At 52.3% G+C, this 14,772-nt stretch overlaps 1 protein-coding gene across 10 annotated transcripts in view; it reads right to left on the bottom strand.

Annotated features, from left to right (window-relative positions):
• Window positions 1–14,772, bottom strand: part of RAB11FIP3 (RAB11 family interacting protein 3) — a 72,806-nt gene that overhangs the window by 19,305 nt on the left and 38,729 nt on the right. For 6 of the 10 annotated variants that reach the window (XM_086854225.1, XM_086854223.1, XM_023936471.2 and 3 more), the window contains 2 exons: window positions 6,232–6,419; window positions 1,233–1,406 (listed from right to left, as the gene is read on the bottom strand). In XM_086854225.1, the coding sequence (XP_086710351.1) occupies window positions 1,233–1,406; window positions 6,232–6,419 (362 nt within the window). Of the gene's footprint in view, window positions 1–1,232; window positions 1,407–6,231; window positions 6,420–10,987; window positions 11,299–11,712; window positions 12,127–14,772 lie in introns of those variants that run through there. The other 4 variants (XM_086854229.1, XM_023936468.2, XM_086854228.1 and 1 more) reach the window with 4 other exon arrangements.

The raw sequence follows: 14,772 nt of genomic DNA on the forward strand, positions 1-14,772 counted from the left end.
AGACTGGAGCACTGGGAGCGTGGGCAAAAAGTGATTAAGTGATTGAAAAGCTCCTTTAGCTGGGTATTTTCTTGCCAGGAGCCTTCTGGATGAGGCTGGCAGCTCATCCTCGAGGACAAACGAACACCAAGGCTGGGTTTTAATCAGAGAACTCTTCCTGTGCCACAGCACCAGCACAGCCCTGCACAGAGCAGGCCAAGGACAAGCACGGATCAGAGACTGTGCCCTTCCCACCACAGTGCTGGAGCACTGCTTTCCTAAAGGAAAAGGTTGGAATTCTCTACAGCAACGCTCCTATTTGTGACTGACACCTCCAACATTGCTGCTGCACCAGCCAAAAAGAAATGAGCCCTGACCTGCTCTTCCCTGCCAGCCCTGTGCAACCAGAATCGTCCAAACTCAGTGAAGGCATTTGGGAAGCTGGGAGAAATGGGGAAGACAGGAAAAAAACAGAAGTTTTGAGAACTTTACACAGCTGCAAAAAGGCAGAAATGTGTGATTCCAAAGAGGAAGAAGTATATTTTTTTTATTCTTTAACATGGGTGTGTGGCTGGCAGGGATCACTGCTGCCCTGTATTTCCAATGAAGGAACACATCCCTGGTGTTACCTGTCATCCCAGACACTTTATGAGCTGCAGCACTGGATGATATTCCAGCTTTCACTTCTTTTCTTTAGAAAGGGAAAGTATTGGTGGGGTTTGTACCACCATAGCAGCTCCTCAGCCCACCCTGCTCAGGCTGGAAAATGGACTTTTTCCTGGTTTCAGACCCTAAAGCAAGGAGGAAATGCTACAGCCTGCTTCCTGCTCTACCTAGCCCTAGAGAAGGAATGCTGCTGCAGCTCGTGCAAATCCAACCAAACATTGCATCAAAGCCCAAAATAATGAAAGAGAAAAAAAAGTAAGAGTCATCCTGCAGGATCAGGGGTAAAGCTGCAGGTGGTTTTCTCTCCTGGAAGGTTCTGTGAGGAGCCACATCCCTAACAGGAGTGGGAATGTGACACTGGAAATGCAGACAGCTCTTCCACCTCCTGCTGGGTGTCAGCAGGACAGGCATTGACCAGGGAGAGGAAACACTGGGGGCAGGAATTCCTCTCCCACTTCCAAGCCGATTATCCCGTTGTACCCAGAGTTTGCCAGGCCCCCCTGGCTGACAAATCCCCTGTCCCACAGAGCAGAGTGAAGGCACTGAGCGACTGCCCCTGCTGAAGCAGCACCAGGGCTGGGCATTACCTGGGAGAGAGGAAGGAGGAGCTGCCAAAGCTGCTTTCCCCATTACACAGAGGGTCTGGGAACAGATCGGCCTCGTTCCCTTCCCCGTAATCCTCGAAATGCTCCTCCCCGCTGATGACGGTGACGATGGAGTGGCTGAGCTCGGAGCCCAGGGCCAGCTCGTGGGGATGGGATCTGTGGGAACAGACAGGGACATGTTAGAAGGGAGGTGCCACAGCAGCTTTCCATTGCATCCAGGACATCCTCTTCCCAGCAGGATTGGGTTTGTGAGGTCAGGACTCGGTAAGGGAGTGGTGGATTCTGTGAGAAGCTGCTGGAAGCTTCCCCCACGTCCAGCACAGCCCATCCCTGGCAGCTCCATGATGGACCTGCTGCTGGCTGAGGTTGGGCCCACCAGGAATGGTGGTGGCACCTCTGGGATAGCAAATTTGAGAAGGAAAACACAAAAAAGTGATGGGGCAGCTGAACTGAGAGCAGAGAAGAGTGGGGTGAGAACACTGGAGAGGAACAGCTCTGCAGGGCAGGGCACGACAGGGGCAAGAGCTGCTCTGGGCACCAGAGCTGGGGTGACCCTGAGATTCCTGGGATGACCCTGAGATTCCTGGGATGACCCTGAGATTCTGTGGGGAAGCCCATGGGGAGGCAGCTGTGTCCCAGCAGCCCATGGAGGGCAGGGAGGGGCAGAGATGTACCTGCAGCCCCTGGAGGAGCCCAGGCCTGGAGCAGGGGGTGCCTGAGAGGGGCTGGGAGCCCATGGGCAGCTGTGCTGGGACAGGGTCCTGGCAGGGACCTGTGGATCCATGGAGAGAGGAGCCCACGGTAGAGCAGGGTCCTGGATGGATTTGTGACCCTGTGGGGACCCAGGCTGTGTCTGAAGGACTGAGCCCATGGAGGAGTGACACACGGGGCAGCAGCTCCAGGGGATGGGCTCAGGTTGGAGAGGTCCATGGAGAGCTCCCTCCTGTGCAAGGGACCCCACACTGGGGCAGGGGAGTGCCCTGCCTCCTCTTCCTGAGCAGTGGAATCAGTGGGATCATAAATCCCACTCCCATCTCCCTGTGCCACTATGGGGAGGGAGGGGGAACTGGGGAAGAGGGATGATGGGGAGTGAAGGTGTTTTTAAGGTCTGATTTTACTTCTCATTACCCTGCTCTGATCTTGTCAGTAATAAATTCAATTAATATGCCCAGTTTGAGTCTGTTTTGCCCATGGTGGTATTTGATGAGTGATTTCTCCCTGTCCTATCTCAGCTCATGAACCCTTTGTTGTATTTTCTTTTCCTGTCCATCTCTGGAGGGCAGGGATGGAGCAGCTTTGGTGGGTTCCTGGTGCCCAGCCAGGGTCATCCCACCCCACCAAGTTAGTGATGTGTCCCATTTTGGCAGAGCAGGACAGGATAGAAACAGCCCAGGCACCACTGGGAAGTTTATGGTGATTTTTTTCCCCCAATAAACCAATTTTTTCCATTGGCAGCTGCAACAGAGGATTTGGGTGCACTCAAGACTTGCAGGACAGTGCCTGGGGTTGGTGACAAGTCCTTGCTGGACTAAAAGCATGGCAGAGAAAGAGCTGGGCATGTCCCAGGCACATCCTGAATGCTGAGTTCCACAGCAGCCTGTGCCAGGCTTGTTCCTGCCTAATCCTCTCAAGGGCCTGGGCTTGAACCCCATAAGCCCAGGGGGATTGGTGTTGGGGAGGGGTGGGCTCAGGATGCTGGCACAGAACCCCAGCAAGACAAAGGAGCCCTTTCCCTGCTCCTGCTGGGAAAAGGCTGTGTGTGACAATCCTGGAGTGGGGAATGCTGCTCCATGTGTTTTTAACACCAGATCCAGAAGGCTGCAGCGTGTTTAGCCTCGATGCAAATCCTGAACACACCAGCACAGATCCTGGGGTGTCCCTCGCTCCTGAGGGGACACAGCTCAGCACAGAGTCATTGTCCCTGGAAAAGTCTTTCCATTGAATGGAGCCTCACAATCCTGGAATGGTTTGGGCTGGAAGGACCTCAAAGCTCATCTCATTCCACCCCTGCCATGGCAGAAACACCTTCCACTGTCCCAGGCTGCTCCAAGCCCCATCCAGCCTGGCCTTGGACACTTGCAGGGATCCAGGGGCAGCCACAGCTTCTCTGGGCACCCTGTGCCAGGGCCTCAGCACCAAGCCAAGGCCCCTTTCCTGCCCAGGACTATGGAAGTTTTCAAATTAAGCTGCAGAAAAGGCAGGAGGGATTTGCAACAACTGGGCTGTGAAAGTGGCCACGGGGCTGTGAGCCACAGGTCTGTGTTTTGGGGGGTTTAACACTCTACTCTCCAAAATTCTACACTAAAGTCATAATAATATTGCATTATTACAGAAATTGGTATTGGCTATGACCTTATCTCCATGCACTTGCTAGGAGAGGGAAATGGGATATGAGCAGATTGCTGGACTAAACCATAAAAAAAAAATAAAAGATTACAGATAAGCCATTTATGACAAAAACCTGCTCCATCTGAAGGATTTGCCCTTATCCTGCTAATAAAAACATGTCAACCCTCCAGATCTCTATTTATCCACAAATAAATCCAGCCCAGCTTGTGGGCATCTGCACATCCTCCTCGTGCCCTTGAGAAGCACCAACATTCCACAGTGGGATCCACCAGAACCCATCCATCCCTGTGGTGAGTCAGACCCTCACCAAAAGCAGCGGAAATCTCTCCAGGAATAGAAGCCAGGGGGTGGAATTGTTAATTGAGAAGCAAAACCCAAGCCCAGAACTCTAAATCTGTGGCTGTGGTTTGATAAGCACTGTTCAGAAGCAGATCTGATCAGGCACCTGGAAAACCTCAGCCTGGATGCTTCGGGCAGTAAATTTTATTTCCTATTCCCATCCTGAGGCTCAGGCAGTTTCAGGATCCAAAGTCCAATTAATCATTACTACACACAGCCTAAACAATCTTTAAGCTCAAACCATTTCAGGTATGTGGAGCTCTGAGAGCTCCTGAAGTGATGCTGAAGCTCTGATTCAGCCCAGCAGCTGCACTGGGGGGACTGTAATTCCCTGGATATTCCTGGGCACCAGAGGTGTCCTCCTGTGTGGGGTCTGATGGTACCAAAACCAGCCCTCAGCACTCCCAGAGGTTCCCATTTCAAACCTTTCAAATCTATAAATCAAATTAAGGTTTTTGCTCCCTGGAATTTCAACACATGTAACAATCTGGGAATAGGGCCCACTGTGCTTTGACAGAGCACCCAAAGGACATCTGATCATCCCAAGCCCACACCTGGGGGAGCAGGGAATCCCACAATGGTTTGGGTTGGAAGGACTTTAAAGCCCATCCAATGCCACCCCCCACCATGGGCAGGGACACCTTCCACTATCCCAGGCTGCTCCAAGCTCTGTCCAACCTGGCCTTGGACACTTGCAGGGATCCAGGGGCAGCCACAGCTTCTCTGGGCACCCTGTGCCAGGGCCTGCCCACCCTCCCAGGGAACAATTCATTCCCAATATCCCATCCAGCCCTGCCCTCTGGCAGTGGAAGTCATTCCCTGTGTCCTGTCCCTCCATCCCTTGTCCCAGGTCCCTCTGCAGCTCTCCTGGAGCCCCTTTAGGCCCTGCAAGGGGCTCTGAGGTGTCCCTGGAGCCTTCTCCTCTCCAGGTGAGCACCCCCAGCTCTCCCAGCCTGGCTCCAGAGGGGCTCCAGCCCTTGGGACATCTCTGTGCCCTCCTCTGGACTCTTTCCCTCCTATCCTGCTGACCCCACACTTGGCACACATCAGGACTGAGCAGATCTGGCAAACCCCGTTTCCCAAGGCAGAGTTCTGTACCTACAGGCAGGCGAATCCGAAGCAGGCTGCTTTCCCCAGCGGCCCGGAGCGCAGGCAGGCTGCCATGACCCCTGCAGGGACCCTGTGCTGGTGACAGGAGCTCACAGCTGATTATCTCCCAATTTAACTGTCACCACCACCAGAGCTGAGCTGTGTAATCCCATTTCTGCTCTTATCCACAGCACCCTTTCAGCCCCGGGGCCCAGAGCTGCGAGCTGCCTCTCTCACATCCCCAGATGGGATTTTGGCATGGGAGGGAATCCTGGTGCTCCCAAAAAGAGCTGTAAGCACTCCCTGCAGTACCAACCCAGGGCCTTGTGTTTTGGGATTGAACTCATCCTGTGTGTTACAGATTATTCCAGAGGTTTTGGTGCACACTGATGCTCTTGGGGCACTAACCTGGCACTGGCATGGATTTTCCAGGGAAGCTGCAGCTGCCCCAGTCCTGGATGTGTCCAGGATGGGGCTTGGAGCAATGTGATCTAAGGGAAGGTGTCTCTGCCCTTGGCAGAGGGAGGAAAGAGATGAGCTTTAAGGTCTTTTTCAACCCAAACCATTCTGTGATTCTGATCCTAAAGGAGTTTTTCCCTGCCCTCCTGCCTGCCAGCATCCCAGTTTCACCCCAAACCCCACTTTTCCTCCAAAAATGGGGTGGGCCCAGGAGCAGTTTTGCCAGCAGCGGTTCAGACCTGGGGAAGGAGATCTTGGCTCACATTTCTGTGCTCCAGGCAGAGGTTTCAAACCAGTTATTACAGGAGGTGGTTGCACATCAAAGGGCACACGCATGTTTTTAGGGAAAACAAAAATAGAACGAGTTCCCCTCCTGACTGGAAAATTATATGTTGTGTTTCTGGCTTAAGTGATAGATTAAAAACTGCAAGTCTTTCAGGTGTTTGGATCACCTGAGAAGTAATTTTAGAGGTTAAAGATGCTAATGAGGGTACAGAAGATCTCCCAAGGCAAGCAACGATTAACTCAAAGAGATTGCCAGGCCAGGCTCCAAACCAGCCTACACAAACCAGCCTAATTATTCTCGTTATTCCTCCAGAAGAGCTATTTTGGTCTCGCACGTTGTTACAAACACAAAGACCAAACCAAGTTCCAGCAAGACCAACTCGATGTGAAACCCTCAGGCCGTGTCTCCCCCAAACCACCCCGTGTGAGGGGGGTTTCTCTCCTGGCTGCTCCCACTCACCCATGCTCCGGCTCCTCGATGGGATCCGTGAATTCCGAGTGCACGGTGGAGTCGATGGCGCTGTCGGTCTCCACCTCGTCGTGCATCTCGTGCTGGACCAGGGTGCTGGTGTCCTCATCCGTGAAGGTCTCGCACTCGCTGTAGGTGCTCTCCGAGCCCATGTAGGCACTGTCAGTCACCTCATTTGCCTGGTTGAGAAAAAAAACGTAAGGAAAGAAAGAATGAGATCCTACAGCTGCGTGGATTCGTGGCACAGCGGGACAGAACATGGATGAGGCAGGGAGTTTTGGCTGAGTTGCATTTCTGAGCGCAGGAATTTCGGCTTCTGGAATCACACCAGCCCCAGGTGCTGCTCTGTGGGCACCATGGGGTGCACCTCAGCCTCTGCAGGGCTCGGGAAGCAGATCACAAAAATAGGGACTAAATAAGAGTTGGAGGGAGGTTTTGTTGTGAGCCAGGATGGATCTGGCCAGGGCAGGAGGGATTACCCACTGCTGACTCAGCAGTTCCCATCACTGCTGCTTTCTCCAGCCCCATTCCAAGAGGACAAGAATCTGAATTCCCTGCAAAAAACACCATTCAAAACTCCCAATTAGCCCTTGGAGCACCTTTTTTTGTTTGCCCAGTCCGGTAAAACCTTCCATCCCTCAACAGCAAATAAACTGTTTCTAAATCTTCATTACAGCTTCTGATTTGCAGGGACTCAAATCTCCACACTTCAGCTGGAGCAGCATCTCAAATCCATCACTGAGCAGGCTCTGGGAAAGCAGCAGGGTTTTAACAGACATGTGATATAAGCAATGAGAAGTGTGTTTTCCTCCCATTTCTGCACACCAGGCAGGTGTTCAGCTTCAGTCCTGCCTGTTTGCTCCTACACCAGGCAGGGACAATCCCTTCTGATCCTGATGTCTGGAGAACCATGGGAGCAGCAGTAGAAACCCCCAAAAGCCAAAGCTCTTGTTACCCCTCACAGTGCCAGCCCCTTTCCTAAGATTTGGGGATTTTCCCAGCGTGCCTCGGAACAAATCAAGGAATTTTGGGATCTGCCAGTGCTGGTGCTGAGCTCCAGCTGATCCCCTGTCACCAGAGGGGTGGGAGCCCTCCTGCCAGGTGAGGAGAACATGGAAAGCCATCTGATCCTCCTGAAGTTCACCTGGTGGGATCCCACGTGCTCAGCTGCTCCTCCAGCAAAACAGCAGCAGTTTGAATGCAAGGCACGACTGAAGGAAATCCTTTTCCTCTGCCAGGGTGCACAGAACAGCTTCCAGGTTTTTTTCCAAGGATTTTGGAGAAAATTATGTTTCTCAGAGCACTGTGTTCATAAAATCATGGAGTGGTTTGGGTTGGAAAGGACTTTAAAGCCCATCATTCCACTCCCTGCCTATTCCACTGTCACAGGTTGCTCCAAGCCCCATCCAGTCTGGCCTTGTACATTTCCAGGAGCAAAAATGGATAGAAAATCTCAAAGGGATGGAGGAGAGAGAGCTGCTAACAGCAATTCCTGCTCCACATAGACACTGGGAGCAGCCAAGTGACTCAGCCCAGCCCTGCTTTGCTCTCCCAGCCCCTGTGCCCACCACACTCAGCAGGATGAAGACAGCCAGGAGTTCCTCTTGGAAACCTGGCTCAGCTTCCACCCAGCTTGTGGACACCAGCACCTCCAGGACACCACCCTGAAGCTAAACACAAAATAAAGCTGGACAGAGCTGGAGTCTGAAGTTCCAGAAAACTCCACTAGGGCAGAGCCTGTGCCAGTGCTGCAGAGAGAAAAAAAAGCCTCTAAAGCCCCCACCCACTTAAAAAAGCATAAATCCACCAAAACCACTTACACACCTAAAGCTGGGACTTGTTTAAGTGCTTTACTGGATTTATGCTGCACTTTCTAGAAACACCATTAATGCTCCAGCAGGTGGGACAAGGGGAAGCAGAGCCTTGACCTGCCTTGGCTTGGTCACAGACAGAGAGAGCCCAAGAGGTGACAGCAGCCACCCCCAGCTGCACATTCCCCTCCCTTCTGCCTGTTTGAAAAGGATTTCATGCCAAACTGGAAAGAATTTTGCTTGCACACTACAAAATAAAGGCTGCTTTATAAATAGCAACTCCCCGCTCTACCACTTCTCATTGGAAAAAACTTAAATTTAAGCATATGTTGAAGTATTATAATGAGCAAATTGAAGTATTATAATAAGTACAGAGTAAAGACAAGTATTGAAAGAAGCCAAAAAACCTCCAAAGACTCCAATTCACAAGTAATTTGATAAAAAACCCTGCTGTGGTTACTGCTGACCCTCTCAACATGAAGCAAACCAGGCGCAGAACAGTGCCCTTAGTCATATGCTGGAACAAGAGGACCTTTAGGGTCCCTTCCAACCCAAACCATTCCATGATTCTGTGATTTCTCTATCAAATCATTCCAAAACACCTTACTGATGGGAAATACATGCATGGACAGGCTGGATTTGGGAGCAACCTTTTTGGAGTAGGAGAACCCACCAGCACAGCACAACAACCATTGTCCTTCAGCCACACCAAAGATGTGCATTGATTAATTGTCTAAAAATTGTATTTTTCCTTTGTGATACCAGCTTAGATGAGGTTTCAAAAGCAGGAGAACCCTATAAAAATTAAACCTGTGTGGACAATGAGTTAAAAAGCAGTTGAAACTGAAAACAAAGTCCTTCTCCTGAGCACGAGCGTAGAGAACTTTGCTGCACATTTCACCACAGAATCAGTAACTAAACCTCCAGAAGAGATGCCAAGAGGAGACAGGCAAACCAAGGGGGTTCAGGTATTGCCAAATGCCTGACAGAGCCAAATCTCCGTCCCTGGGCAAGTGTGTGGGTACAGAAAGTTCTTATTTATGGCCTCATGAGCAGCTGGTTTGTGCACTGACCCTTCAAACCCCCCTGCCACAGCTCTCCTTCAGCCACCTTTGCCTTCTTCTGAGCAGAAAGTAAACATTTTTTCCAGCTTAAAAAAAAGCCAAATACACTTAAAAACATCCATGGGCTCAGGACAGCCAGGGTGGGCTACAACCACCCCAGGGGACTCGCCAGGAACATCTCTGCCACATTCAGAGCGGGGTTGGTATCACCAATATCAGAGCATTTAAAGTTTTTATTGAATAAAACACACCCTGAGGTGCTTCAGGCAAACCTCAGACATTAAAACTGGGACTCAGGCACACGCAGAGTTCTGAGCTGGAACAGGATCAGGGTTTGATGGAGGCTCCCAGTCCCAAATCCAGCTGCTCCAGCAGGTATTTCCCCAGAGCCACACCTGGTGACAGGACATGGACCACCTGGAGGCATCTCTGCCTGCTCAGGGAAACTGCAGGTGAGCACTCCTGCTTCTAAAAGGAAATAAATGGTGCAATCAGCACTGGCATGATGCAACGTGCCCTGATGAGACAGGTGAGGTGGTGAGGTGCCTTTAGGAGCCTTCTCCAGCAGCAGCTCATCAATTCCAGGCATCTGATGACATGTGGGAGTAAAGATTACTTAATCAGATGTTGTAAAGTGCTATAAAACCACATGGATTTTTGAAAAGCTGCTGCAGTGCGAGGAGAGGGATTCTTGGGAATCACCTGCAATGTCCAGGCAGGGACAGAAGCTTCAGCACAAACTCTGCCAAGGCGTTGCCTTGGAAAGGAGGGCAAAGTCTGGCTCCCAGGGAGGTTCCTTCCAGGCAGGGCTGTCCCTGGAGCTGTCCTGGCATCTCAGAGCTCTGCTGTCCTTGGACACAAACACTCGGAAGGTTGGGAGGGGAAGTGAGTGACAAGAAAAAGGAAAAACAACTCTGTTTTTCCAGCAGTGTGAGTCTGTTTCTGAGGAATCCAGCCCTGACTGCGCACAGGATGGAGAGGAGATGGATCAGCTACAAAAATCTCCCTCCAAGGACACCCTGAGGTTCAGACAGCAGTGACAGCACCGGGTTGGGAGCCAGGGAGAAGGGACACGGTTGTGTTTATAGTGCCACAATTATCCAGCTGACCCCAAAGCCCTGGAACACCCCAGGGCAGCTCAGCCTCCAGAAAGTCACTTTGGGGACTGCCACCTCTGATTCCCGATATTGCCCTCTTCCCACATATCCAGGCAATGCCAGCTTTTCAGGGAAGCCAGGGAGCCTGTACTCAGCCCTGGGTGAAGGCAAATTTCACAGCTCAGCCCCTGCAGTTTGAGTTGTTACACTCCATCACCCCCCTAAGGGCTGCTGCACCTGTTGGGGCAAATTGAAAACACCCACTTAGCCCAAAAAACAACCCCCAAACTAACTCACAGAACTCCACACCTGGCACACCGGCCCAGCACCCCAAAAATCAGCAGGCACCGTCTGTGCTGGTCCAATTCCCCCAGGGAGAGGCAGGCAGAGAGAAATGTGAAGTTACACCACAGCCCATGGAATCACAGAATGGTTTGGGTTAGAAGGGACATTAAAGTTCTACCCAGTGCCACCAGGACACCTTCCACCATCCCAGGCTGCTCCAAGCCCCATCCAGCCTGGCCTTGGACACTTCCAGGGATCCAGGGGCAGCCACAGCTTCTCTGGGCACCCTGTGCCAGGGCCTGCCCACCCTCCCAGGGAACAATTCCTTCCCAATATCCCATATAAATCTCTCCTCTTGTAATCTAAACCATTTCCATGTAAAAAAACAGGAGAATCTGCCCATGTAAAAAGTCAGCTGGATTCCCAACCCGGCCCTTCCTGGCACCTCTGAAAACCCAACCCCTCCTCATTTTCTGTCGCAAAAACCCACCTGTGGAGACATCGCCTCTCTCCAGAGCCAGAGCCGGCTGCAGGAGCTGCTTCTGCGAGGCAGGAGGGAAGCAAAGTCCAGGGGAGGCTTAAGGGGAGAGCTGCAGAGTCCCAACAGAGCGCCTTTTGTTCCCGAGCTGCCGATAAGGAGCAGGAGCTCCAGCGCTTCCCCAGCGTGTGACCGTGGCCTCCTCCAGCTCCCCTCAATTCCAAAATAAAAGCATGGCTCGGGAGCCTCGCTCCAGGTGCTCACACTTCCCAAAAATCTATCCCCCAAATAAAAAGGTTCAATCCAAAAGCGACCTGTCTGGGTTTATCTCAACCTTCGTGGTGCTTCTGGTGAATAATTAAACGTTAAATGACAAATTCCTTCCTTATAGCCACAACAGAGAGATGAATAAAGCTTGGATTGCTCACCAGGGGCAGGTCAGAAGTGCTTTTGGTGACTCAGAGGTTGATCTCTGGCAGGCAGTGACAATATTGACCCCAAAGAAGGTTTACAAACACCCCAGTGCCACCCTGCAAACAGGAGCCCAGAGAGCTGATCCATGGGCTCTGCCCTTCCCCACGGCAGCCCTCGGCATACGGAGGCCTCGGCACAGCTCACACCCACAAGTTTTGAGGGTTCTGTCTTATTTTCTATTTCTTCACCGCAGAAACCTCGCCTATTTCAAGCTCCCTCAGCCTTGCCTACCCAGCACAAACACGCGGATTTCCTTCCATTACCTTCCCAAAGCACGTTTTCCCCGTTTCTCTGCGTTATCCTCGCTGTCCTCTGGGCCACCTCGTTCCTGAGGTGCAGAGCTCTGAGCAGCACCCCCTGCTCTGTCCTGTACCTTGATAAGCAGTTGACCTCCTGAGCCGAGTCCAGCCCAGATTCCTGCTCGGAGCACGGCAGGAAGGAGTTATGCTTTAACCCCAGCTCTGCCTGCATCTGCTCCTCCACAGAGCAGGTCACAGCCCTTTAGCTCCTCTGCTTGTGCCTCAGGACCTCAGACAACATCTGGAACTCCCATGAGAGCCTAAAATCAGACACTAAAACTAATTAGGAAACCCCAATTCCAGCCATTTTTACTTCTCAAACTCTTACTGAGACACCCCTGCTCCCACTGCTGCCCCCCCTCACTCCCGGTCCTTCCTGGCGTCCCACAGCCCGGTTCCCACGTTCCCAGCCTCACACAATCTACTTGTGGTTCAAGATAAGGTTCCAAGGACTTCGTTTTCCAAACTCCTTCCAGCCTATTTCCTACAGGGCAAACACTTCAACTTGGATCTTTTCTGAATAGCAGAGAAATTTCTCACCTTGCACTGGGTCCTGCCTTCAGGGACCCCTGTCTGATTTACACTCCCATCCTTCCCTCTACACAGTTCAAAGTCTACACAATAAATTAATTTCCTTGCTTTAAGATATTAAATTATCACCATGGACTGATCTGGGAGAGCTGGAGCCCCTCTGCTCTGGAGCCAGGCTGGGAGAGCTGGGGGTGCTCACCTGGAGAGGAGAAGGCTCCAGGGACACCTCAGAGCCCCTTCCAGGGCCTAAAGGGGCTCCAGGAGAGCTGCAGAGGGACTTGGGACAAGGCATGGAGGGACAGGACACAGGGAATGGCTCCCACTGCCAGAGGGCAGGGATGGATGGGATACTGGGAAGGAATTGTTCCCTGGGTGGGTGGGCAGGCCCTGGCACAGGGTGCCCAGAGAAGCTGTGGCTGCCCCTGGATCCCTGGAAGTGCCCAAGGCCAGGCTGGATGGAGCTTGGAGCAGCCTGGGATGGTGGAAGGTGTCCCTGCCCATGGCTGGGGGTGGAACAAAATGAGCTTTAAGGTTCCTTCCAACTCAAACTATTGTGGGATTCTGTGAATACACAGAATGCCATACAGGATAATATATATCCTACACAGGATAATGTGGGACTGTTCACTTGCTGTCCAGAGGGCTCATGGCCCTTCTCTCAGTGCAGGGGAGCAGGAAGGCTTTGGTGACAATGGGGACACTGTCCATGTGCTTCCCCAAGGACAGGTGAACAGACACTGAACTGCATCTGTCACATTCCACAGCCTGCACTTCCAGCCACCTGCAAGATTTCAAGTCCACCAATTCCAGCAGCCTGGAGAGGGCCTTGTGACCATTTCATTCACAGTGCTTTCGGGTCAGCCCTGTGACCAGAGGCCCACTGAGGCCATTCCAGAAGGTGGGAAGAGCACTTGTACAGAAAACCTGAGCTCTCACATCCCCATTCCAACCACCAGACCTTCACACCGGAGTTAGGACAGCGAGGGAACAGCTGAACCCAGCTCTGTCAGGGTGCTTTGAGCCCTTTGGACAGCTCAGAGGAGGTTACAAAGCTCAAGCCCATCTTTTCAGCCTGACATGCACACTGTGGTAACAGTGGTGTGGAGAGGCAGAGGAGGGAAAAAACCTCACCTAAAATGCCACAGATCGCAAAGCAGGGCCCTCCCAAACGCTCTGTGCTCACCAGCTCTGCCTTCGGGAAGGAAAGTGTCGTCCCAGGAATTCTGTACTAGGAAAGGACCTCAGAAGGTCCACAGGGTGACTCAGAGGGGACACAAGGAGCCTGCAGCAGCTTCCTACACCCACCTCAGGTGGGCTCCCTGCAAAACACAAGGCACAAGGAATGACGGCAGAGCCGAGCTCCGGTCCCCACGTGCTCCCACAACAGCTTCTGTGACACAACCCACAGCTGGGGTCCTGCAAGTCCCCTTTGCAGAATCTCTGAGCAGCTGGAGAAACGCAGCAATGTGGATTTCAATGGCCTGGCTTTGATTTTTGCCCTCAAAGAAGCCTTAAATTCAATTGCTCAGCATGGAAAGAAATCCTGGTTTTAACAGAGTTAAAGTTTCACAGAGCTGATGTGTCAGCCCTAAAGCTGCTGCTCACTGTTGCACAGAATATCATGGAATATTCTGAGCTGGAGTTCTCCCAGCTGCACCTGTAGGCAGCCTGGCTGGGAGAGCCAGGAGTAGCTCATATTCCCTAAATTCACAAAACTTGGGACCTTCCCAACTCCCACTTTCCTCCCCAGATCCACTCTTCCCGCGCTGTACAATCCCCTGCTAGACAAACAGCCAGAGGGGATGTGCCTGGGCAGGTGAAGGCTTCCAGGGAAAAGCCAAATTCCCCTCTTGTGGCTGTGCTGAATTTGTTTTCCTGGCTGCTTCTGAGAGGAGCCACGGCAGCTGCCCAGCAGATGGCAACAGCCCTGCACAAGGCGCTGCATCCGCAGGATTTACGGCTGCCCCGTCCTGCAGAGCTCAACCAGCGCCTTCCTCTGACCTTGCTGGCCCAAAAGACGAGTTTCCAGAGCTAAAAATCCCTGTTTTGGGGTATTTATGGTGCTCCCAGGCAGCCTTTACAGAGCACTGGCTCTACCTATCCTCAGCCCACCTTAAGTTATACATCTCCATGCCCATCCCAGCCTAATCCCAGCATTTTCATGCCTCATTTTCCCTTTTCAAGGGTCATCCTTCCCACTCTGCATTGTCCAAGGGGGCTCACCTGCCCCAGGAGCAGAGCAGAGGGGCAGAGCCCTCACCCTAGGGCAAGGCACAGTGGGGATCCATGTGGTGCTGGGTTGAGCTTGGAGGTCTTTTCCAGCTTTAATGATTCCATGATCCCAAGGAAGCTAACTCCAAATTCCCCTCCATGTCCCCCAGAGCATTCCAAACGAGTCCTGTGCCTCAGCACTGAGTCATGAGCTCCACAGGAGCTTGCAAGGGAGGCAAGGAGAACTCCCACCTTCCAGGCAGTCAGCAGCCAAGCTGTGCC

Source organism: Cyanistes caeruleus, chromosome 17 (assembly GCF_971803275.1).
Source record: "Cyanistes caeruleus chromosome 17, bCyaCae1.hap1.1, whole genome shotgun sequence".
Classification (NCBI taxonomy): Eukaryota; Metazoa; Chordata; class Aves; order Passeriformes; family Paridae; genus Cyanistes; species Cyanistes caeruleus.